Source organism: Bos indicus, chromosome 13 (assembly GCF_029378745.1).
Source record: "Bos indicus isolate NIAB-ARS_2022 breed Sahiwal x Tharparkar chromosome 13, NIAB-ARS_B.indTharparkar_mat_pri_1.0, whole genome shotgun sequence".
Taxonomy (NCBI): domain Eukaryota; kingdom Metazoa; phylum Chordata; class Mammalia; order Artiodactyla; family Bovidae; genus Bos; species Bos indicus.
The window spans coordinates 18,749,182-18,773,144 of NC_091772.1; the positions used below are offsets into that span (position 1 = coordinate 18,749,182).

At 39.4% G+C, this 23,963-nt stretch overlaps 1 protein-coding gene across 17 annotated transcripts in view; it reads left to right on the forward strand.

The window, feature by feature from the left end:
• PARD3 (par-3 family cell polarity regulator) overlaps positions 1-23,963 on the forward strand; it is a 577,827-nt gene that overhangs the window by 213,498 nt on the left and 340,366 nt on the right. For all 17 annotated transcript variants that reach the window (XM_070802040.1, XM_070802041.1, XM_070802035.1 and 14 more), the window contains one exon: positions 6,915-7,095. In XM_070802040.1, coding sequence (XP_070658141.1) covers positions 6,915-7,095 — 181 coding nt within the window. The remainder of the gene's footprint in view (positions 1-6,914; positions 7,096-23,963) is intronic.

Sequence of the window (23,963 nt, forward strand, 5' to 3'; positions counted from 1 at the left end):
TTTCTTTACTTTTATTTGTGTGCCACAGGTTATCAAGTGTGCTTTATGGGAAACAACTGTATGTGGATTTTTTTTTTAAAGGAATGGATAAAGCAAAATCCAGGAACCTAAATACTTGATCTATTTTACCTTGTTTTTAAAAGTGCTGCCTTGAGTCAAAAGACAAAAAAAAAAACAAGTAAAGGTCTTGATGCGTGTGGACCTAGGAGAAGGAAAAGCCGTTTCTGGAATAGTGATAGTTTAGAACAGTGTGTCACAGAACAGCCTCACTTTTGTCGTGAGGTGCACGCATCTCCAACTACTTGGTTTTTATTGTGATTTTTTGGGAATGCTGCACTGTGCTACAGCTCCCACCTTTGTAATGCATTTTCTCTCTGTTGCGTTTTTTCTTTATAGGCACATCTGCCTATGAAACCTCCCTGCCATTGTTCAGAGGTGTTATTTTACATGATGTCATCATTACTTTGGGGTTCAAAAGCATCATCACCATAGTCTCTTGTTAGGAAGAATATTGAAAAATGTGGCAAGCAAAGTTCCCCACCAGAAGCACAGTCACTCTTTTTTGGTGATTGGTGATTTTGTTTTGATACTGTAGACCAAGTGATTCAGTGAAGTCTGGCTTACTCATATTTCTTAGGTGAAGAAAGGGTCTTGAAGGCATCTTCAAGTTCCTTGTCATTTTTAGTATTTTTCCATATGCGTTGGACCTTCTCCAGGGCCAGAAATATGATGCCTTTCTAAAGAGTTATAGGTCTTTATTTCAAAGTCAAACAATTCAATACATTAATGTTGAACATGCTAAAGACATTCATGAGACCCATAATAATTAACTTTTTCTGGATATATGCAGACTGTACATGAAGAAATCAACAGAGACAGTTGGGTTACTTTAAGGCTAGGGCAGTAAAACAGCTTTAGAGGGTGTGTGGAGCCCAGGCCCAGAGTCTTGGTGACTTCACTTGGACAGCTACTTAAGTCCCCTGCCATTTCCTGTATAAAGATAGAATCCACAAGATCTTTTGATTCTTTAAAAAAAAAAAAAAAAAAATCTGGGACTTCCCTGGGACTCCAGTGATTAAGACTCTGTGCTTCCAATGCAGGGGGCATGGGTTTGATCCCTGGGTCAGGGAGCTAGGATCCCACATGCCATCCCCAACTCCCAAATAAATAAAAGGCTTGTCTGATTAAAACTGAGTGACAATATCTTTAGCGCAATTACCTCAAGTATGTTCAGAAACTTTTATGTAGTGGTATCAAAATAATGTGAACTTGGTAAGGTGGGGTATTACCTGTGGTTTATCCTGAATGAACAGAATTCAATTCCAAGACTTGCAGGTGCTCATAGCCTGGAGATTCCGCGCAGGCCGTGCTGTTGATTTTTTAGATGCTCCAGGGCAGCGAGGTGGGAAGTTAGATTTGAACTTCCAATTTCAGATTCATTGTATACTTCCAGCTAAACTCTAGTCATATGAATCTTTTTGAGTCTCAGTTTTCTTTTCCCTGAAACAAAATGTAAAAAGCTGCTCCATGTTTCTGTGAGGGGTTGAGGCAGGTTGCAGGGCATCTGCAGAAGAACTTCACTCTGTGGTTATTACGATGCTGAATTTTTCCAACAAGCCTTCTCCTTTCGTTTTCCTGTTGTTTTTCCCTCTTATTACTGGTGTCAAAGAACTTTGCCTCAGCTTCCAGTTACTCTTGGAACTGATCCTCAAAATCCCAGAAGTCTGTGTTCATCAACCACCACGATATCGCTTTAATTTTAGGTAACAGTGAGGGTGTGCTTATGTTCTGGAAGCTGATGTGCCTTCTTTCTTATGTGTCCCAAGTCCAGGAGGAGAGGCCAGGGCTTCGAGTAGTTTCCTGTTGTTGCCACAGCTAATTCCCACAGACCAGTGGTTTGAAATACCACACATTTATTAATATCTGTCATCATTTTTGAATAGTATTTATTGGGCTGCATTGAGTCTTGGTTGTGGCATGTGGAATCTTCACTGTGGCGCTCAGACTCTCTGGTTGTGGCACACAGGCTCTCCAGCTGCATTGCACATTTTTAAACTTATAATTTTGTAGGGTAGGGGTCTGACATAGGTAAAATCCATTCTTTCCTGGAGGCCCGAGGGGACAATTCATCCCCTTGCCTTCCGGAGACCCCCACCTTCCGTAAAGGCAGCAGTGTACCATGTGTCTAACCATTGTCACGTTTCTTCTCTGACCACAGCTGGGAAACAGTCTCCATTTATCCAGACTTGTGTGATTAGATGGGGCCCACTGGACAGTCTCCCTGTTTGAAGGTCCTTAATCTGAATCACATCTTCAAGTCCCTTTCGCTGTGGAAGGGCAGTACCCACAGATTCTGAGGACGTGGGTGGGCAGTCATGAGCATTATTCTGCCAACCTCACCACCATCCTCTTTTGAGATGAGGAGACGTAAGGCTTAGGGATGGCAGAGAGGCCAGTGGATTGGGCCAACACCCATCCACGAAGTAAGGTTAGAGCTGGTTTTGATTGTAGTTCTCTCTGATTGTGGGTTCTATGTCCTTATCCACTTTGCTCCATGCAGTTTTTTATTCATAAAAGAGGCCACCCTCGATCCTCAAGTGGTTTACATATGCATTTGCATGCAATGTTTATGACATGGGTTTTCTGCTGTAAGGTTCTGGTGTCTCAGGCAGCTGAAATGACTTGTTCCAAGGGAGGTGGAAATATGTGGCCAAGTTCGGAGTTTTATTTATAGGTGGGTCATCTTAGGTGTTTCCAGGGACAGAGAAGCCCGTTGGGCTACAGTCCACAGGGTCGCAGAGTCGGACATGACTGAGCATCCGTCACTTTCACTTTCGTCATGGCTGTTATCCTAAATTCTCTCTTTTCTTGTGGATACTTTTTGGGTGAATGGATCACAAGAGTGATGAAATAATAACTGTCAAAATTAAAAATGAACTTTCAAAAACAGTCTACTTCATGGGCAGCAGTGAAGGTTCCATCTGTTAAAATATGGGTTTGAGTCATGTTTCACAAATTGAAGAGCAAGACGTTTCCTTTATTTTTTGAAGGGCACGATAGAGTTTTTTAATATGTGATGTTTCTGTGAAGGTCTTGTTTTCTTTTGCTGTGCTACTGTGTATTCTTGTAGAGTAGATTTTCTAAAATTATATATCCTTCCCAATTTAACACAAAATTACTTTATATCTGCACCTGGCATTTAAATTTCGGTTTAAAAGAGAGCTGTAGAATTGTATGTTTTTGGCATATTGCAAATCACCAACTGTGATTCTGCCACTGAAATTCAAACAGCATTTGTTCATGACACAGTCCAGATTTTATAATACTTGTGTTTTCTAAAAATGCTGGAGATAATTATTGAAACTAATATACGTGTGTAAGTTCTTCCATCATGTGTGGCATTTAAGGACTTGTTCTCTGTAATTTTCAATCTCCATTTTCCGTTTGCAGAAAGGACTTTATTCTTAGGAGAACACATCATTGTGAAAAGTTAATAACAAAACTTGAATTTCATTTGCTTCCAATTAAGCGCCAAAATGTCAAAACTTAATATCTTCAAAATGCATATGAAGCCACACACCTTGTAAGAAGTCTGATGAAATTAAAATCAAGTACAGAAATTCAAAATCCCGATGAAGAGCTTGAAATGAATATTCGTAGCTTAGCAGGGTTACCAAGGAACCTTGACTTTTAGTTTTATTTCCCACACGGAAATTTTTAAATTGGATGTTATGAGAGGGATGAGCAATCTAGTGCAGAATCATCAAACTATGGCCCATGGGTTAAGTTTGGTTCATTATCTGCTTTGTAAATAAAATTTTATTTAAACACAGTCACTGTCATTTATTTATGTTTTGTGAATGGCTATTTTCATGATAGAATGCAAAGTAGAATGTTGTGACAGAGACTATATGACTTGCACAGCTCCAAAAATATTTAGTCTCTGTACATTTTTAGAAAAATGTTTGCTGACCCTGATCTGTAGAATGTCTATTTTTAATCAGAGGAGATGCTTGTGAGATAAACAGGTTGATAATGTATACATATATATACCGTTTGTGAAAACTAGTGTATACATACAAATACTTTTCCATTTTTTACAATTGCTAAGGATTTCTTTTCCCACTGATGTTGCTTATTATAAGGTTGAGTGGCCCAACTCCTCATCCGACTTTAATTTCTTCTTACACTTAGCCTTCCTTCAGATTGTTTAATCAGCTAATTATATAAGATGCCACAGCAGGATTCTGAGCTTCCTGTTTGTCTACATATCTCGATGACCTTATGGTGGTTTTCTTCTTTGTCTTATCAATTGATGGATGTAAATAGAATTAATTAAAACTGTAATTATAAATACTTTTCACCATCTGTGAATTCTTTCAGTCTGTTAGCTAAAAGGAGTTGAAAAGGCTTGGGTTGGAAGCTGAAGGCTTGGTTCTTTTGGGGTGTGGTCCTGTGTCTTCTTTCCTTGGAACGCTAAGCTGAGTTTTCTAGGCATGAGGTTGGAGGGTGAACGGCCAGGTGTTCTGTGCCATGGAACTTTTGTCTTCTTTGAGATTTTGAAGAAGCGCTGCCACTCTCTAGTTGTAAGAAGAAATAGAGTGAGTTGAATAGAATTTATACAGTACTTGGTAATACTGTATTATGAAATTTTTCAATTTTCAGAAAAGTTACAAAAATAGTACAGAGTGTTTTCATGTACTCTTCACCTATCCCTAACGTTAACATCTGACATAACCACAGTATCGTTATCAAAGTAAGGAAACGAACAGTACTGTACATACCACTGTTAGCTAGTACATACCACTAATCTATAGCTCTCATCTGATTGCCTCTTTTCTACTAATGCCCGTTTTCTAGTCCAGGATCCAGGCAAAGACCTCATACTGCATGCAGTTTGTATTTCTCCCCAGTCTCCTCCAAGGTGCATGATTTGGTCAGCCCTTTACTTTCCTAGTCTTGATATTTTTAAAGAACAGGAGTTATTTTATGGAATGTTCCTTAGTTTGGATTTGTCTGTTGTTTCCTCATGATTAGAGCAAAGTTATGTGTTTTGGGCAGGAGTACCATGGAAGTAACGTCATATACTTCTTGGTGTATTTTTCACAGAGTACATGCTGTCAATATGTCTTATTACTTAGCTAAATGCTGTCTGCCAAGTTTCTGTCCTGCAAGATACTATTTTCTCTTTTTAATTAAAAAGCATCTTATGGGGAGATACTCTGAGATATGCCCACCTCTGATCATATTCTTACAATTAATGTTAGCATCCACTGGTACATCTTGCCTGCAACAGTTCTGACTGTGGAGATTGCCTAGTGATGAGTTCTCTCTATTTTTTCCATGTTTACTAATTTGGATGCTCCAGTAAGGAAGAGCTGTCCATTCTCCATCATTTATTTCTTTGATTATTTGATTATGTCATTATGGACTCAAGGAGGTTTAGTTTTCTCTTGAGTTATAATCTAATGCTATCATTATCTGTTTACAAGTGTCCCAGATGGCTTTGGTGATTCAGAGCTCCTTCAGGTTGGCCCCTGATTCCCTTAAATGTTCTCTCTAGCATCATAAGGTGTTTCAGGCTCATCATGTATTTTTCTTACCCTGCCCCTGGAGTTAACTGTTTTTCTTCGGACTTCTAGTTCCTTTACTGGAAAATGGTATTAGAAACCAAGATTTGGTCACTTGTATCCATTGGTTCTTGAGTCAGTAACTTGACATTGAAGCAATGTCATTGCTTTAAGGATCTCTCAGTGGACAGAACTAGGACATACATGTGTGGTCTGCACACCACACATGGATTCACACCCATCTTGCCTGCCTCCCTACCTACTTATGAAAACCTTGAGTTCATTTCGATGCCTCCAATTCAAATCGAATACTACAGTTAATTTCCTTTTTTTGTCACTTCTGTTTCTGAACTTTGTAAGAACTTTGGCTCTCATTATCCAAAATATTTTTCTTTTTCATTCATTCTTGAGGTGTGTGTGTAGTAGGGGGAGGAGGAGAAGGAATAGTAATAGTAGTAGTAATGGTAGGAGTAACATGAATTTCTAAACCATATGCTTATGGGAAACAAGCTTACTAATTGAATACAATGTTTCTGTTCCTGTCCTTTTTCCTTTAGATGTACTTTAAACAGTGAAAATAATTTTACAGAGTTACTTAGTTCTTTTCTTCCCCACCCTTTTCTGTGTGGTTGTGTTTTTCATTTGTATCAGGTTTATTTGATTGTGTTCCATTTTAGATTATCCGGCCTCCAGACCCTCACCTTGCCTCTTGGTTGATTTCAATTATTTATTTGTTTTAAATATTTTAATTACTATGATGGCTCTAAGAGTCAGAGTTACAGAAAAATATGTTCAGGAAAGTGTCACCACCCCATTATCTTCATTACCTGCTCCCATTCTCTTTCTTTCAGCCTTGTTCCCTCATTAGGCTACCAGCCTCATTAGTTTCTTTTATCCTTCCCGTGTTTCTTATGCACCATGAGCAGATGCTTTATGACAGTTCATATCCCCTTTTCCCACATGAAGGGCCCCTTATTACCCTATGCTGTGTATACTACATGTCGTATATATGTATGTGTATTTATATATAGGTATTTGCACTTTCTTTTCCGCTTGATATACTATCTACGAAAAGATTTAAATCCACTCTATCCCCTTTAGCATTCTGTGACACAAAACCGTTGTATTATTTTCCACCTGTAGAATTTTGGATATGAAATGTACAACTTAGAAACGTAAAAGTTTCAAAACCCAGGGCAAGCCTATTTCTCTAAAGTTCCTCTTCCTAAAATGTAACATTCCCGGGTGTGTAAATCTCACTATTTACACCAAAGATGGTGTAAGTTTGGGGTTGTCCTTTTAAATGCCTTTGTATATAACTGCAAATTCACCTGTCATTTCTAGCTGGTAGCTGTGTTTGATGAGCAAGACCCACATCATGGAGGTGATGGCACCAGTGCCAGCTCCACGGGCACCCAGAGCCCAGAGATGTTCGGCAGTGAGCTTGGCACCAGCAATGTCTCAGCCTTCCAGCCTTACCAAGCAACAAGTGAGATCGAGGTCACCCCTTCAGTCCTCCGTGCGAGTAAGTGCATATTTCATCTTCATTTACAGGGATGCCAACTTTTGTTATTCAGGCATGCTCCTGTGAATGGAATTCATTATCTGTTTAAAATTGATTAAGTTTAGAATCTGGGCAAATGTCTTTTGCAAGAGAGATAAGTAAGATTCTTTACATTTTTGGATTGAGCTTAGATTACTTTGGACTGGTAAACTTTTAATAGCTCACTAAAGATCAATAAGGATAATATAAAGTTATATTACTTGAATTTTTCTTCCTATGTATTTTGTCTGAATGCTAGAACAAATGGAAGTAATCAAAAGCCTTCCATTGAAACAAAGCAGAGCATGTTTGATTGACAGTCAACTTGGTTATAATCGTTTCTTGATCTTTATCTGGAGGGGGTCTGCGTTATCTTCAGGGATCTGGAAGAGCTGCTATGAGATACCATCTCAAAGAAAGAAAATATCGGACTTAGTGAGTTTAGAGTAGAAATCCTAGGATGCAGAGTGCCCAGGTTCCAGGACACTAGCTTGAAGAATTCTGTAGCCACTCCTGCCATTCCTTCACTTCTTTTACTCACAAATGTGAAGAATGTCTGCTGAATATACTATTTAGTGTTTGTAATTGTATAATCTTATCATTGAGCAGTTGGTAAGAGAAAGAAGGCCTATTTCAAGAAATTTATGTTAGAAATCACTTATCTTTTAGGCACATCTAATTTAGAAACATTTAAGTTTTCAAGTAGAAAATTTAATCTTGTGTGATATTATTGGTAGTCTTCAGTGGATCTTCACATAGAGATTTGGAATGATATATAAAAGTAATATATAGAATATAGTTAGATAATTTTGAAAATATGCAGTTTTTTCTTGCAAAATGTATCTTTGTCCCCACTTTCTGTATTGGTAGCAGTCCACAGCATCTTGGTAATTTGCTTCTAGATATTTATAAACTATTTCTGCTCCCACTGTCCCTTGAAGATATATACATACACACACACATATATTAATATGTATACATATGTATTATTATATTACTATATAATATCTCCATATTTCTGTCTATCTATGGAGAATAAGGAAAGAACATCAATTTAATAGTTAACACATCTGATGATCCAAAATGTGACATGATGTGTACCATGTGTACACATGTGAAGTAATATGTAGGGTGTGCATAGGTCATTTTCTTTTATTATATACTGACTTAAAAGTCCATGCTTCAATGATTTTCTGCTTGGAGCAAATGTGTTTAAAAAATGGATTGCCTAGTTTCAATTTAAAGAAAATTTTAATTAAATAATAGTGAAAATATTCATAGGTGCCTGATGTTTGGAAAGCAGTGTCTTTATGTGAGTAATTACACCAATATATATAATGAAGTACAGAGTTTTTTGTTGTGTTATTGTAGTTTTTTTATTCATGTGTTTTATATAGTAGGATACACCTTAAATTTAGATATGTGCTGGAAGAAAGGCCAGTCCTATCTTTAAGTTAGGAAGAATTGGAATGGCTTGCTGCCCATCCGTTTGTATCTTTTGACTTCACTGATTCAACAAAATTTCTATACCACCACTACCCACATTTGGCTGGCTCTGTGTGTTAAAATTTTAATGCTGTTTTCAACCCCAAACATCTCTTTTACCTTGTTTTTATTGAGAAAAGGAAGCTATATTTGAAGCATATATGTTGTCTTGTAGCCACCAGTGGGAAAATACACAAATTTTAAGAACAAAAAGCCCTGACTTTTATTTGCTAAGGTTATTTAGATTTTATGTCCTTGGCAGGCATTGGGTAAATGCATGTTAAACATATACTAAATACAAGGTTTGGTGACTATGTACAAGTTACTCAATACATATGAGTCATTTTCTATAGTATTAATACTATTCATTCAGAAATAAAACAAGGGTCAGTCAGTGCTGGCCAGGCTTTGTGCTAGGCGATCAGAGTCTAGGGTTGAGTTAGTAAGTCTTTGCTATCAAGGAGTTTATGTTCAGTGATCTTCCTCATTTTCAGGTATGAAAGGAAAGAAACTAACAATATGTAGAGATCTGTTCAGTCATGCAATAATCAGCTGGACTTAGAGGCATAGTTAATACAGGATTTCAGATAAATAAGCCTCAATACTTATCTTGAAGAAATAAAGTGATGGTTTTTCTACAAATTAATTCACTCATCTCTTTTTTTCTATAAAGAACTGATGGAAGCTAAGAAAACTCTACAAGTATCATTGTCTTGTGATGTGAGGAAAAAAATGAAAATGTTTTATTTTTCTCCCAAAGTTTACTTTTCCTCTTCTGATTAAAAAATATCAAGACATTTGGGCCTCCAGAAGTGCTGTGAGCCCTGGGCAGTGGATCTCCTCTGCCACAGTGAAGAAATCCGGAGGTTTTCAGGCCAATAGAGCCATTTTAAGGAGTGGTAAATGAGGAAGGTAATGATTTGACAGCAGACACTTCAAACTGTTGTTCTGGCATCTCTTGGCAGGTTTCTGCATCCTTCAGTCATAGATAGGTATACTTTGATTTAATGATAACCAGATGCTGGTAACCTGTTCTTTTTTTTTTTTTAAAAAAAAACAGACTTTTGATAAGTTTGAGAGTCTACTGTACTTTACACTTTTGACATGAGCTTACTCTGCAGACACTCCTTTCTAGAACATGGTTTAGAGTATTCATGGTTCAGAAAAAGTAAGGCAAAACCACATCAAGCGAGTGGCCTCGCTCGGCTTCAGTTCCTTCATCTCGGGATAACTCTCCTGGGACCGTGAAGAGTAAATGAGATGCTTGAACTCTTGATAGTGTCTGACACATGATGAACACTAGAGTAATGGGAAATTGTAGAAAGGGGATGGTGATAATGACATGTCTTGAGTGCAGACCCAGTTCTGGATGTTTTAAAGGTTTGAGGAGTTACAGAGCCCAAGTATAGAGCATGTGTCTTCCTGGATAGAACATATTGCCTTTCTTGGGTGGGGTAGGGTGGAGTACTCTCATATAGAGTGAAATTGGAACTGTGTTCTCCTAGCCTCACAGTTCTGTCATAGATACTTAGCTTCTTCTGTTTTTAATGTTCACAAATCCAGATTTAGAGAGACTTACTGTGCTCAGGGGCACAATTTCTGGAGCAGATCATTGAGACCAATTCTTATTTTTCTCACTCTATGATGTTTTTTTCCTTTAAAAAAAAAAAAAATTTTTTTTTTCTAAAGGCTGTTTATAGGGCCAGGCATTCTGAGGGTAGTCTAGCTTTAGAATGCTGGCACGATTCCTTTTCACCCCAGAATGCTGATTTAGTATTTCCTTTGGAAGAGCCAGACTAAAGATTCAAGATACCTTGGCAGTGGCATTTGCCCTAGTGATGGAAAAAGTCCTAGAAATAAAATTGCTGTAGAAGTTCTGAGAAAGAAAGTATGTGATTAGATTGTCTTTTAACATTTTAACTTTTCTGAGCTATTTTAATTTTATAGTGAATTTTTACCATTTCTGGCAAAATGTTGCTGACATGGTGCTCTGTAACTAGTTGGTAAGATTTTACTAGCTCCCTGGCTTTTAGAACTTATAGAGACATCAACAATTGCTATACAAGCTCGTGTTATGAAGTTAGCGCCCCTGCGTCTTTCTTGAGCTCTAAATTTTTTTCTTACTCAAGAATATACAGATTGGTTTTCTCTTGCTAGGAGATCTAAGATCTTTGGTTTAGAGATATATCCTCTTAACTGGTATTAGAATACTATTTTCCAGATTTAATTTAAATATATATTGAAAATAGAAATAATATTCCTATTGTATTTCCTTTTAACTTGTGAAGTGGAGCATGGCATACAAACGGCATTCTCAGTATTTCAAATAATTACCTTCTTACTGTGCAAGTTCTGTTCAGCCTACAAAACTCATCCAGTTTTGTTGTAGATGCAATCTGATTATTACATGTTGACAAGGTCATATATCTATTAATTGGATTGGAGATGGGATACAAAATTGCTGTAATTATTGTAATTTTCTAGCTAATTGCAGGGTTGGTGGTGAATATTTTACTTCTGCAAAATGGAAAACAGTATTCCATCAGAAGTTGTTCTATGGGGTTTCAGACATTTTGTTTCATATCTTTGGTGCTTTTTGCCCACAAAGTACCTCTTTTGTATCTATTTTTTGTGTATCAGTCCGCCTTTGGATGTCAGAGTGCTCACTGGCAGGCATCAGTGGAAGCAGCAAAGGCGGAGAGCCTGGAGTACGCTCTCTGCCTCTTTGTTCTGGTTGCCACGGTACCTCTATTGTTTATTTGTAAATTCGAGCACTCTCCTTTCAGACTTAAAACCAAGGTGAATGGGTCATGTCCAATTGGAAGAGGGCTCCTCCGCCTGCTCTGCTGTCACCTGTGCACTCAGAAATACTCCCCAAAACGAACGTTCTTCACTCCATTCACATTGTTTATGTTCTTTTTTGGCATGAATAATTAAATTATTGGTCAGCCCATTTCACATTGTAATATATGGCTTATTTTGCATATCATCTCTTTTTTGTGTGTTTTTTGCTTCATTTAAACTAAGCCAGCTTCTAAGAGCTGGAAGCCGAATTGACATTTTAAAAATAATGGTGTGTACCTAAGGTGAGTATGTTTGGAGAGTTCCTGGTTGGTGGGGGCCGCGTTACTGAGGGGGTGTTGGAAACTCACTACCTAGGATGGTGCAGGCAGACTGATGTTTATTCCCTGCTGGAGTATAAACTGGAGGCGCAGGTGAAAATTGCCAGGCCTAATGAGCAATTTGGCAGATAAGACGGGCTGTCAGGCGACAGCAGTTCAGCAGCAGGCGTACTGTCTGCAGACCAAGATGCTTGTTCCAGAGACAGCATTTCAATACCATAAAGAAAGCTTTTTCGGTTGGTATCTGGTGTGGCAAATATGTTTATTTCATCCGTCGATTTTCCAGTGAAGTAACCAGACATCAACATATGGTGATTTTGGTTGCAAAATTATTTTTAAACTTGCCTTTTCATACGGTTCATCCATTTAAAAAAGAAAAAAAGGCCAATATATGTTTCCCCCACACCAGAACACAAGAAATGTTAGGTTTTAAAATGCTGATAAAATGTAAGCCATCCTTGCCTCCTTGGGCTGAAGCATTTTGTCTGTGGTCTTTAAGTTGGAGCTTAACACTTGACAAAGAAACAATGTAGTCTTTTCAGCAAACTGTGTCATTTATATCTGCTTCTTTAACCCAAGAATCCTTTCCTTCCATGCAGCACATGACAGTCTAGGCATATGGATGGCTTCTCCCCACAGAGGCTGTCAGTGTACTGTAAAAAGGACTCTGGGACAGGTTTCCATATCCTTGTAGTGGGGGGCAGTCCCTTGGGAAACCACCAGGTCCTCTCCCCTACTTTACCGTCAGGCATCTGAGGAGTGAACTAACACAGGCTGTGCTGACAGGGCAACCATAGTGCACGTCTTCACGTTCAACACAAGTGGAGTTATTGCTGAAAATGCATGGATACTTACTGTACACCAAGGTCCCTGTGTGACATTTCGAGATACCAGACTTGCAGTCAGAGCACTGTTGCACTTCCTGTCTGACTCCAGTATTTCCCAATTATCTTTCAGCAGAATAACCACTTGTTTACTACATTGCTTAACTGCATTTCTGTGAAGTACTTAATTAAAAAAAAACCCTCCACACATCACATGTGTACAATATTTCACTCTTAATAATGATGACTGTGGACCATGGGGAGGAGGAGTACGTTTTAGAAACTCTTTGCCTCGGGTGGTCAGATGGACTTTGGACTGTAGTTAGCAGGCGATCCTTGGTCAGTGAAAAGGTTTCCTGCAGGGTTCACAGCACCACCTGTGTGTGGTCTCCAAACCCTAAACCTTAGAGAACTGGACACCTGTGCATGGAGTCTCTGTGTCTGTCACACCAGCTGAAATCTAGGGAAGAACAGTTTTACAGATTTCCCACCTCCCCCTAACCCCAAGCCCCAGATTTCCCCATGGTCAGTCACCTCTGTATTCTTCACTTCTTTCCGTCCTTGGCTAGTCTATTTTATTTGACCCTAAAGTCTTGCCTTGTACTCTTGTCTTTGTATGGGAATATACCCTATGTGCCCAGTGTTTATCAGGTACAGAAACAGTTACTGACACTTGAAAATTGGTCAAAGTGATATAGCTATGAATACGTTAAGAAAGTACAATTTAAATCGAAGCAAGAAAGCCCATTTTCACATCGCAATAAGAAGTGCATTACAGAGAGAAAATAATTGTATGAAAATGTTTGAGCAGACACAATTGGATTGTAAACAAGCTTTCTTTTTCATTTTCATCCTCCATTCTAACCAGGTATCTAGATTCTTTTTTCTATTAGCGGATGTCACAGAGAGACCCATATGTGGATTATTTTGTCAGCATGAAAGCCTGGCAGATAACATCTTTTCTTCTCTTCTTGTTGCACTTGATATAGATCTCTTGTATAGCTCTTCTTGAAACTGTGTTTGCTTATTTATCCTTTCATTGCTTTTAATGTCAGAAACGGCCTTGTGTTCCTCATCCTGTTTGCTCTTGTCTGCAGCTAGAGACCGACTTCATCTCTCAGAATCCTTGTGTGAGTCCCAAATGGGGAGGGACCCAGAGGCAGGGTGATTTTTAAAGGCACCCCTGAGGTTGTCATCCCTTCTGTCTTTTCCCTGGAATGGAAAGCTAGTGATCTCTGTGGTGGCCATGTTTTGAAGAAAAACTAACATGTCTAAATCACTGTATGAATTAATTAAATTATTTTGCATTTACAAATTTATTTATATTGACATTTAAGTTAATGTAATAATTATTTACTGCTTCATTGCCTACATTTCAGGAAATGATCCTTCTCCTTAACAAAGAGCCTGGGCGCTGTATTGTGTGGGCATAGTGGCGTGAGTGCTTATGGTCCCAGACACACATAGAGAGGACAGCCCCTTCTCACAACGAGATCATATCTATCCAGCACTCTCTGTGGCTTAAAGTTGATGCTTCTGTTACGTAGTTCCCTCCTGTTGGCATTTGACAGGACTTAAATGAATCCAGAATTTTCATAACAGCAAAAGGGGGACTGTGCATCCATTTACCAAACCCTCCTGTTTCCCTCTCTTCCTCTCAAAAATGATCCAGACCATGGACCTGGCTTATTCTCAGATACTGTCACCCTGCTTGTTCCTTTGTGGAATGCCTTTCCATTTGTGTTCTCTCTAAAATTTGTAGAAAGCTTTCTATCTCTACATTTTTCTACATCACCTATGTTTTCTACCTGTTCTGAAGATTAAGCAATCTCGGTATTTTCTTTTTCAGCTCTCTCTCTTTTTTTTTTTTTTGCTTTGTCTATTTATTTTTGGTGGGGGAGGGAAAAGAAGAGGAGGTTAAAAAAATGCTTGGTGTCTGCTTCAAAGCACTTTCCCGAAGAATGGTGATTCATTCACTATACATCATTATGGGTGCACAGTGTTCTTCTGGCTTTCATGATGGCCTGAATTCAAGGTGATATGTGTTTTTCTGAAATCCAGTGTATTTTTTTGGACATATGTGGGTTGTCCCCTGAGTTCCTGTTCTCATATGAAAGGTATTGGCACTTTGGCTTCACAAATGAATAAAAAATAACATAAAAACAACTTTTGTTTAATTTGGGTCTGGGCTAATTTATTTAAGGAACTATTTAACAATAATGGGCTCACATATTTAAATGCCCTATGATGCTGCCATTAATTAAGGAACTGCTGATCCTAAAACTATACAACCAACAGGGAATGAGGGAAGGATTACAAGTCTGAATGCCAAATTCAAAGCCATATATCAATAACTTCCTTCTTACTTTTGCGCTATCTATAATGTAGAGGGAAAAAGAATAAAAATTATATGAGTAATGATAAATTAAAAAGTGCATACAGAACCAGGAAAATATTTTTGTTAGATTTGTTACTTACTCCAGTTACATAAGATGTTTGTAAAGAAAAGCTTGAGGCAGAAAACTAGTTTCATTGCTCTGAACTTCTTGACAGCAAAAGAAAGAATACCAGTCTGCTTCCCTGGTTTACTTAAGACATGTTATCTTGTAACTTGAACATCTAAGTTATGCCTTGAAAATTCAAAGCAAAAAGTAAAATCATACAGAAAACCAGAAATTTCAATACATCTAAACAGACGTTTGCTTGTAGTTTTTGGTATCCAAAACCTTTTTCCCACACATAGCGCAGATGCCCTTTTTGTAGGCACAGCCCTGGCAATAATGAGAACCCGGCTGGTGTACAGAACTTTTACAAATTGTGCAAGTGGAGAACTTATTCTTTCCATATGGATCAAACCTTGCTTTTTTTGAGGTCAAAGCCTTATTTTCGTTCAGCTTTCTTCCACCACTTTCTGTGGTATTCCTTGCACTTCAGCTCTTTCTTACAGAGTCAAGGGTAAATACAGCAATGACAGCTTGTTGCCTGGGCTGCAGTTCTGTTTTGACAGTGTTATATAAGCGTCGTTTTCTTGTCTTTGTAGTGGTACCTTAGTAATAAGTGTTTGTATGGTTAAGGTTGGCCAAAATGTTCGTTGGGTTTTTCCATACAATCTTTGGAAAAACTCTAATGAACTTTTTGGGCCCATCCAATACATACACACACATATACAGCTGATACTTTGTGAGGTTATATGAGGAAGGAGTATAGGAGTAGCATGTACCTTCAGGAAAATAATCATTTATAGAGATAATTCATGTGTTCAAAGATGGAAGATTGCAGCTGGATCCATCTAGGGCTAATCGTAATATGGAAAGAGCAGGAGCCAAAGGGCATTTCAGACTACTGCTAGATTAGTCAACCCATCATCACATTTGACTAAAATGTCAATTTGTGCCATAGCTGATCTACTGGTTAATTTGTTATTTAGATCAGCTTGAGAAGTATTTATTTCAAATACAGAATTTGTGTTAATGCATTGGAAAAGAATATTCTCTTGCTTGGCAGAGATGTTACAGCCTAAAGATTTATGATTTAGAACAACAAAAACCAGCTGATGATCAGTTTGCATAAGTAGTGTAGGGTTATCTACTAATGCTGGATAATAACTGTTCTTTTTGTAACCAGAGTCAGGAAGTTGGGAATGGGAGGCAGAAGCAAGGTCAGTGATGAGTCACAGGGACGTCCCTGGTGGTCCAGTGGTTAGGAGTCCATGCTTCCACTGCTGAAGGCACAGGTTCAATTCCTGGTTAAGGAACTAAGATCTGCATGGCTGTTAGGATGATTACATAAATTGATGGAACTTGTGAGTATTAGATGTAATTTTCATTCTTGAACCTCCATATCACCTCACCTCCATTCTTGAACCTCCATATCACCTCACCTCCTGAACCTCCAGTTCACATTCTTGAGCTCTCCTGCTACTGCTAAGTCACTTCAGTCGTGTCCGACTCTGTGCGACCCCATAGACGGCAGCCCACCAGGCTCCCCCGTCCCTGGGACTCTCCAGGCAAGAACACTGGAGTGGGTTGCCATTTCCTTCTCCAATGCATGAAAGTGAAAAGTGAAAGGGAAGTCGCTCAGTCATGTCCGACCCTCAGCGACCCCAATGACTGCAGCCTTCCAGGGTCCTCCATCCATGGGATTTTCCAGGCAAGAGTACTGGAGTGGGGTGCCATTGCCTTCTTCGTGGGCTCTCCTAGGAGTTTCTAATAATTCTGCTTTGAACAGAGGTGTTGAAGTGACTGAAGACCACTTCTAATAAGCCTTCATGGGCTCATTCATCTAAAGACCTTTTATTTTGTGTTACCGCATCTTCATTTGTTTGCTTGTAAAGAAGCCGATTGTTAGGCATTTACTAAATTTTTTTAAAAGAAAGAAATGTTTTCTAAAACACAGCGCTCTTTCCTGTTTCTGGGTTTCCTGATATGCTGCTTTATTTTGTAACTGCTTATGTACCTCTCTGGCAGTTCAGTTGCTACATAATGAAATGTGATAAAAGACTCTTCATAACTTTGAACATAAAATTTCAACTGATCCAAGTTCAAATGTGTATTTGATCTCTTAATTTTATTTACAAGGGTGCTAACATTCCTTTAATAGGATTATTTTTTTTTACACTGAAGAAATGTTTGATAACATTTGCAACTGAACACTATTTTATATATATTTCAATATTCCTACATTCTCAAAGACTGTAAATTTATATGAAAACTTTGCAAACAGTCACCAGGGGCTTCACTGGTGGCTCAGTTGGTAAAGAATCTGCCTGCAATGCATGAGACTCGGGTTTGATTCCTGAGTGGGGGAGATCCTCCGGAGAAGGGAATGGCAACTCACTTCAGTATTCTTGCCTGGAGAATTCCATGGACAAGGGAGCCTGGCAGGCTACAGCCCAGGGGTTGCAAAGAGTCAGACGTGACTGAGTGACTAACACTTTCAGTTTTCTGCATTTATATCCTCAATTGGATATGCTTGACGCAATCCTCTGTTAGTGTAGAAAATTGAGACCCTTAATTAGAAAAAAATTCTACTGAAAACGCATCTAAAATGACCCCTCTCTGTTTGGTGGTTACATCATCCATCTTCGTTCGCTTCCTTTGTTATCAAGACATACTGAATCACTGCATTTGTGATACATCTTACTATAAGACTTAATTGTTTAGAGGAGAAGTTTGGTTTAGCTATAGATGGTTTCGTAGTTGTGGTTATTGTACCTTACCAATTTTAAAGACAGAGTATATACTTAGGGGGAAAAACACTTTGAGCTACAAATAGAGTAACTGCTAGTGGCACAGTTTTATTCTCTGGAGCTTGGCTATTGTAGACCTTGGTTCCTATTTACTTATTTACAGCAAATGATGCTTCACTATCATGGGTAACACAAATGTTGGTTGTGGAATCTACTTTCATATGCAAGAGTCAGTACTGTCATGTCCGTGGTGTACTAAACATGTCTGGAGAAGGTGTGTGTGTATGTGTGATTTGCAGTGATTCTTTGTCTTTGTTTTTGTATTTTCACAAGTATTGCCCTTTTTGACGGACAGAAAACTGAATTTTAATATGGGCTTTTTAACTTCAAATGTCCATAGCAATATTAAAGAATATTACATAACGTGAAGATATTTGTCATAAGACTAATGGGACAGTTTTTTTTTTCTGTATGATGAATATGTTACAGTTCTAAATAAATGAAATGTCTGTCTAGATTTTTTTCTTCATTTACTCTCATAAACTCTGCCCTTGAAATAAGTACACATCAGACTTTTGAGGAAGTTATTAATCAGATGAAGATAATAAACAGTGAAGACTCTCTATCTACTTGTGACTGGTTTTTATAATTTGCTTTCAATTTCTATGGGTTCCAAGCTTTAAGTTTTTATGCTACTCATATTTGAAAATTTTGATTTTTTTTTTCCTGTCTACTCATCTGCTAACTATATTGGTAACTATTACATTTTTGAGCATTTTCTCATAATAAACTTTAAGACATCAAAATAATGTAAGAATATTTTTCACTTCTCTACCATTACTTACTGTCACTCCATTGCTGCTTGAAAAGATCTACTAGGTGTGTGATGGGAAAATGCAACTGCTTTATATCTGTACCTTGATTTTGATCAAATGTGCTTCATCTTTCTGAAAAATGGGAGAAATCAGACGACAGTAGCACTTGTTCCTTACCTTTCCAAAACCAAGGCACAGCTGAGCCATGGGGCTCAGGGGCCACACCTGCACCCACTCATCATGTTGTTAGACTTCTTGCTGCTGCTCAGCCCTGTAATTTGTGAGAAGCAGCATTTTAAGAGGCTTGACTTAGCAAATCTTTTTGGGGAAACCGAGCCTCTTCTGAATAAATGCATTAAGTCTGCACAGTCTGTTCGGAGGAGATTCATTCAGTTGTAGTACACAAAATATTAAAGAAAGTGTCATGATGAATAGGCAACTTTGCATAGTTTTTTAAAAATTTTAATCCTAATTAAGAAAAAAAGACTATTACTCAGTATCATTACATTGCTTATTTTCACTTATCTTTATAATTTTCAATATTGCAAGGTCACTTGTCTTCTGTTCAATTTTTCATCATAGAAAATTTCAAGCACATACATGATTAAAGAGAATACTATAAGGAAATGCCATGCTCCACTCTCAGTTCTAACAATTATCAGTTGGTGGCCAGTCTTGTTTCATCTGTACTCCCCCAAATAGCGTTATTTCAAAGTAAGTTCTAGATCTTATATCATTTCTTCTGAAAATATTTCAGTACTGTGTTTATTTCTAAAAAGTAAAACTTTAAATATATAACCTTATATAATACTTTCTTAATGTATGTAATGTAATATTAGTATTAAAATTACTCTATTTTGTAAATTTAGTTTTTCTATTTGGCTTGTTTAAATCGGCATCTTGGGAAAATCCAGACACAACATCTGATTGATATGTTTCTTTTGGTCTGTGAGTTCCTTTTTCTGTTTGGGTGTCTGCATGTATCTATACATGGGTATGAGTATTTGTGTATACACACACACACACACACACACACTGCAATTTATTCCTTGGACTGTTTTTTCCTGTGGTTTTCTTCTGCCAAACCCATCATTAGAAAAGACCCTGGTGCTGGGAAAGATTGAAGGCGGGAGGAGAAGGGGACGACAGAGGATGAGATGGTTGGATGCCATCATGGACTCAATGCACATGAGTTTGACCATGCTCTGGAAGATGGTGATGGACAGGGAAGCCTGCTGTCCTTCAGTCCATGGGGTTGAAAAGATTCGGACCCAACTGCGTGACTGAACAACAATGAACAGCAACATCCCTGTGGCATCTGCTGTATCCTCATGTACCCTGTACTTCTTGTAACCTGGTAGTTATTAGATGCAGTGTCTTGATGTGTTTCTGATTTGATTCTCTGACAACAGTGTCTCTGGGTGCTATTGTATGGTTTACTCTGGAGACACATACAGCCTGGTTCTTGGTTCTCATTTTGTGATATTAGCAGCATTGGTAATTTTTGCCTAGATCCATTACTATTTTTTAATGTTTGCAGCATGTTGACATTCCAATTCTTTCACTTATTGGCCACAGTATTTCTATAAAGTTAATCTTTTTGTCAACTGGTTTGTTACTCTGAGATACCCTATATCTAAGAAGAACAGACCAGATACCTAATTCTGTCTCTGTATTAGTTTTCACAATAACATGGTTTTTTTTTGGCTGGCATTCTTCTGGTTTCATTTTTTCCTCTTTCCCTCTTTAAAAAAGTTGCAGGAACTCATAAGCTCTAGTATAGTTCTTGTTTCTGTCTGTTCTGTTATTGTTCAGATCATCCATGTTTGTAGTGATGTGACCTCTCTAAACTGGGTCCTGAGAGCCCTTCATGGCAGCATCCTCACTTTCTGCCATGAAATGTGTTCCATGTTCATCTTATATATTTTCTGCCCCACATCTGCAATCAGTCACTTCCTGAAGCAGCCTTGTCCTTTTAATAGGGAAAGGTATTCAGAGACTGCTGTGTGGGTACATTGGTTTTATTTCACTAAGCCTAAAAGTGAGTTAAAATTAAGAGCATCCTGGTCTAATTTCAGTTTTCAAAGTGGTGCCTCAAAGTCTGATGATTTGATTATTTGAGAGTGAGTCTTTCTAGTGGTACTAGTCAGCAGAGGTTGTTCATGCCAATTCCAGGTTTCCTTGATTTGGGTGGTGAAGTTTTATGGTAACTGAAAGACTGGTGGTATGAGTTTCCTGGTGGTCCAGTGGTTAGGACTACGTGCTTTCACTGCCAGGACCCAGGTTCAGTCCCTGATTGGGGAACTGAGATCCTGCAAGCTGTGAGGCACAGCTGGGAAAAAAAAGAAAGGACTCTGTCATGTTTCCCTGGGCACTGTGACCATGAGTGTGATGAGGTCATCCTTGGCCGGTGTCAGAAGCATTGGTGGATGTTCTCCTTGGCTGTCAGTAGATGCCAGAACACAGAGCTGCCAGCATGCTGGTGTTTGCAGGGAGTCCCTCAAAAGGAATCCAGGGTGTTTGTATCATGATCGGCAACCAGTGTTTTCGTGGTTTTTTTTTGTTGTTGTTGTTGTTATTGTTCAAGTTGTGAAGAAGAAATGGCCTCTCAGTTAGTGAATTTGGTGCTATCTGTGCCCCTGGTGAAAGCGAGTGCCCAGAGGATGGCTCTAGATCCCTGTGCCGTCTCTGGAGGGCACTCTAGGAGACTGTGGCCTTGGCCAGGGATGCTGGAGTCTGGAGAGGCCTGTTGTAACTGTCACCAAGGGTGGTGCTATCCCCAGCTCTCACAGCCTCACCAGGTCCTGTGACTTCACGACCTGCCTTTGAGTTCCCAAGGATGGTGTTGCTGGTGGTCTCTGCAGTGGGGTCATGACTGGGGACATAGGGAAACAGAATGCTAGAACTTAACGTTAGTTTATTGTTTACTTTATTGTATTCAAGAATTTTCCATTTCTTGCATGTGGTTAATAGTGCCTCTGTTAGTTGAGCATGCATTTAAATAATAAATAAACAAAAACCTGCATGCTCAAGATTTTGCTGTTAGTGCTCTGTTGTCAGGAAAGCAGAGCTCCTGGGCCCGTCTTGGCTGTTCTCTCCTCGTCCTCTGTAGGGCAGCCCTGCAGTCTGTTCTGCAATAGCAGGAGTGATTGTTGTAACCCCCACATCTCATCCTTTCACCCCAGTGCCTGAAAACGTTCCATGGCTTCCCAATGTTTTTAAATACATCAGTAATATCACTTCATGGCAAATAGATGGGGAACAGTGGCTGACTTTATTTTTCTGGGCTCCAAAATCACTGCAGATGGTGACTGTAGCCACGAAATTAAAAGACGGTTACTCCTTGGAAGGAAAGTTATGACCAACGTAGACTGCATATTAAAAAGCAGAGACATCACTTTGTCAACAAAGGTCCCCCTAGTCAAGGCTATGGTTTTTCCAGTGGTCATGTATGGATGTGAGAGTTGGACTATAAAGAAAGCTGAGCACTGAAGAATTTTGAACTGTGGTGTTGGAGAAGACTCTTGAGAGTCCCTTGGACTGCGAGGAGGTGCAACCAGTCCATCCTGAAGGAGATCAGTCCTGGGTGTTCATTGGAAGGACTGATGCTGAAGCTGAAACTCCAGTACTTTGGCCACCTGATGCGAAGAGCTGACTCATTGGAAAAGACCCTGATGCTAGAAAGATTGAGGGCAGGAGGAGAAGGGGACAACAGAGAATGAGATGGCTGGATGGCATCACCAACTCGATGGACATGAGTTTGAGTGAAATCTCGGAGTTGGTGATGGACAGGGAGGCCTGGCGTGCTGCGGTTCATGGGGTCGCAAAGAGTCGGACGCAACTGAACTGAACTGAACTGAACTTAACATCAGTAAGTTTTGGTAAAGTTTGCAAGAACTGTCTGGTGTCTGTCTTTTTTACCCTGTAACAAGTTCCCTTGCTTGAGTTTCTTGGATGGGTCTCAGACCTTCAGGGCCCTAAGCTCCCTGCTTCCCCACAAGTGTGGTGAAGCTTTCTCTGTCCTCGCTGCTCACCTGCCTCACCTCGACTTATCTCTCAGGACTCTGCTCGAAGTCACAGTTTTTCCCATGGTCTTTCCTGATCGCACAGACTCGCAGTGCAGTCCTGTGGTGTCTTGTGCTTTTCTTGACTCCAGGAGAAGAGGATTTGTCTGTTTCATTGGCACTCCACTCCAGTACTCTTGCCTGGAAAATCCCATGGATGGAGGAGCCTGGTGGGTTGCAGTCCATGGGGTTGCGAAAAGTCAGACACGACTGAGCGAATTCACTTTCACTTTTCACTTTCATGCATTGGAGAAGGAAATGGCAACCCACTCCAGTGTTCTTGCCTGGAGAGTCCCAGCAATGGAGGAGCCTGGTGGGCTGCCATCTATGGGGTCGCACAGAGTTGGACACGACTGAAGCGACTTAGCAGCAGATCCACTGGTGCGCTGGTAACCTTTTAACGGCTGTGCCTCTGAAAACCAAAGAAGACCTGGCTTGTGGCATTTGCCCATTTCCGTGGTGTAAACATTCTCACTGGCCAGTTTTATGTTCCCAGGGCCATGTCCCTGAGCACAGAACTGGTGAGAGATGCACTAATATACGCTGTTTCCACCACACAGATGCATTGATGTGCCACGAGCATACATGATAACAACTTGTTGTGAAGGACTTGGAAAGTGATGTGTTTCGAAGTGAAAATGAAAGTCACACGGTCATGTTCCACTCTTTGCGACCCCATGGACTATACAGTCCATGGATTTCTCCAGGCCAGAATACTGGAGTGGGTAGCCCTTCACTTCCCCAGGGGATCTTACCAACCCAGGGATCCAACCCAGGTCTCCCACATTGCAGATGGAATCTTTACCAGTTGAGCCACCAGGAAAGCCCAAGAATACTGGAGTGTTTTAATATAATCTATTTAATTATGCATGCATGTGTGTGTGCTAAGTCACTTTAGTCATGTCCGACTCTTTGTGACCCTCTGGATCAACAACAATTACTGCAAAGGTTTAAAAGAAGAAGGATGCTATCAATTGGAGTATCTTTCTGCTGCTGCTGCTGCTAAGTTGCTTCAGTCGTGTCTGACTCTGTGCGACCCCAGAGACGGCAGCCTACCAGGCTCCTCCATCCTTGGGATTTTCCAGGCAAGAGTACTGGAGTGGGGTGCCATTGCCTTCTCCGGGAGTATCTTTCTACTGGAAAACAAATACAGGGTACTGCAAATTGTTCTCTGTTGGGAAATACAGATAGGCAATTGGAAGTTTGGTGTCTTCAACTTTAATTTACACAGGATTCTAAATCCTAGTCTCTTATGGGCATTTTTTTTTGGTCTCTAAATATTAGGATTATGAAAGAAAATGCAAGCTTTGGACAAGCCAAAAATAAATTCATAAAAATTTTAACATGATTAT